General features: G+C 39.2%; 1 protein-coding gene across 1 annotated transcript; it reads left to right on the forward strand.

The window, feature by feature from the left end:
- Positions 1-57: 57 nt before the first annotated feature.
- LOC143554856 (U-box domain-containing protein 4-like) lies at positions 58-1,292 on the forward strand (the record flags this gene model as incomplete). The annotated part of the gene is made up of 2 exons (XM_077044531.1): positions 58-1,158; positions 1,233-1,292. Coding segments are annotated over 2 exons (1,161 nt in total), but the record flags the coding sequence as incomplete, so codon positions are not given.
- Between the last annotated feature and the right edge of the window lie 1,403 nt (positions 1,293-2,695).

A 2,695-nucleotide genomic window follows, 5' to 3' on the forward strand; every position in this document is an offset into this window, starting at 1 on the left:
TTGACCTTGACTTTGACTCAGCCTGCATCACCCGGTAAAAGCGCAACCACCCATCAGGAAGAAACCACAGCTTCTCTAGTGCATCACACCCAGTCATCATCAGAAGATTCCCTACCCGGGCTGCCCGAAACGGACTATGAGTCGGCCGAATCTGGAGACCACAGTCTGGAGTCAACGGATGAGGGTGCGGTTAATGAAAAGTCAACACTGGATCCTCAGCCAGCCACTACCCAGACAACACCACCATTCTCAACTCGGCCCAGAAACCCACTATGGCGAAGGCCATCAGAACGTTACGGGCCGAGAATAATATCCTCACCCGCTACTGAAACGAGGCCCGATCTATTCAAACTTGAAACCGAAGTTAAAAAGCTGGTTGATGACTTAAACGATACATCTCTCGACGTACTAAAAAACAGCACAAGCGAACTTAGGCTACTTTCTAGACACAACATGGATAACCGAATCGTTATAGCGAACTGTGGGGCCATAAGTTTACTAACCGGTCTACTTCGGTCAACCGACATAACGGTCCAAGAAAACGCGGTAACCATCCTTTTAAACCTGTCAATAAACGATAACAACAAACTCGCAATCGCAAATGCGGGTGCAGTCGAACCACTAATTCACGTGCTCGAAACCGGGAGCTCAGGAGCTAAAGAAAACTCAGCTGCAACTCTTTTCAGCCTCTCGGTTATCGAAGAAAACAAGATAAGAATCGGTCGGTCTGGAGCGATTAAACCGTTAGTCGATTTATTAGCAACCGGGTCACCACGAGGGAAAAAAGACGCAGCCACAGCTTTGTTTAACTTGTCAATATTTCATGAAAACAAGGCACGCATTGTCGAGGCAGGTGCGGTTAGACACCTTGTGGAGTTAATGGATCCAGCTGCTGGGATGGTTGACAAGGCGGTTTCGGTTTTATCAAATCTTGCAACGATATCCGAGGGTAGGGCTGCTATTGGTGGGGAGAATGGGATACCGGGTTTGGTTGAGGTTGTTGAGTTAGGTTCGGCTAGAGGGAAGGAGAATGCAGCTGCAGCATTATTACAAGTGTGCACTGACAATACTCGGTTTTGTAAAATGGTGCTTCAGGAAGGTGCGGTCCCGCCATTAACTGCTTTATCACAGTCGGGTACCCCCCGAGCGAAGGAAAAGGTGGGTAGATTGGTAATTTTGTCATTGTAACGTATGGGCGAGTTTGTAATTTTGGTCTGTTGATTGTGTTGCAGGCTTCGTTATTGCTTAATTATTTTAGAAGTCAGCGGCATGGTAACAACGGGAGGGGATGAGGAGGAATGCATTAGACATTTGTTGGTACGAGTTATATATATACAATTATACACACATATAGGTATGTATAGATGGTAATTTATGGATATACATATAGAGCTAATCAAAAGGGGGTTGCGGCGTAGCTTGTTGCCCGTTTGCCTGCCACTTTATTGTAATCGTTTTGATTTTAATGATAAATGAGCGTGATAAACAACCAATTTTAAGTGGAGAAGTGATAGCCTCTTAATCGTATGTAACTACCGCTTTAACAGTTATTCAATCGTTTGTTTTCAGATTCATTGAAGTTGTTTTGTTGTTGGACGCAGTCAAATGAACTATCACTCACACAATCAAATGAACTAGTTTTATACCCGTCTGGTGGATGGGTAGTTTGGTGTCATAATGGCATAAGTATCTTTTCTTGCATTCTAACCGAAAATGATATTTATTAATTAAATAAAAAAAAAGTACACACACACAGAAACCATTGAAAACAGTAACCACATAACAGTCTGCATTCAGTTACTAAAGTTTTCAATACGCTGCACAAAGTTTCTAAATCAAACATACCCATTTACTTGAGACAGGTACGCAAAAAAATAGTCTACACTAAAAAAATGACAAAGCAATCTAAATCTGTGCAAAAAAATATCATTTGGAAATATAAAACAGCATACCAAGCCATAAATTCAATATATGCCATGTGAAGAAAATAATACGGAGCGAACTGAGATGTGAAAATTTATGATATTATATATGAAATTTGGCATAAACAGCATATAAAACAACTCAAAGAGGGCATAAATAATGCTCATAAATCTCTTTTCCCTCAAATTATCATAATCCAGTACAGAATTTTTCAAATAAAATTTCTTGAAAAATCACTAATCAAGAACAATAATATAGCGGGTGACATACGTGCAATAAATGAATCGATTGGGTTGCTCTACAACAATGCCTCCACTCTGCCCTTTTATATGTATGCCTGTATATAAAATGTGTTGTTTGATACAAAATAAGTATCAAATAATACATGCTACAAAATAAGCATCAAACACTTATACATTCTTAAAAAACGGATTGATTTGTTAGTACGAGTCAAAATGGGCGAGGTTCGGTTGACTTGAAAGTACTTTCTTCGATAAATAATTATAACTTTGGGTATATGATTATTAATGTTGAATGTTTTTATTAAAGATATCTTAAGATGTAATTAAAAATAGATTTGAGCAACCTTCACTCGCCTGTAAACACACCAACCGTTTAGTGAATCGTTCGTTTATGTTTGTTTATTTAAAATAAATACTCGCTCGTCTATGTTTGTTACCTTCATGGACTGTTTATTTATACTATTAGCGAACGGACATAAACGAACACGAACAAGAACAAGAACACATATCTTCATAATAAATGAATTGTA

The sequence above is a fragment of the Bidens hawaiensis genome, unplaced genomic scaffold (genome assembly GCF_021521415.1).
Source record: "Bidens hawaiensis isolate Kalapana, Puna unplaced genomic scaffold, B.hawaiensis_p1.1 tig00017859_1, whole genome shotgun sequence".
Taxonomy (NCBI): domain Eukaryota; kingdom Viridiplantae; phylum Streptophyta; class Magnoliopsida; order Asterales; family Asteraceae; genus Bidens; species Bidens hawaiensis.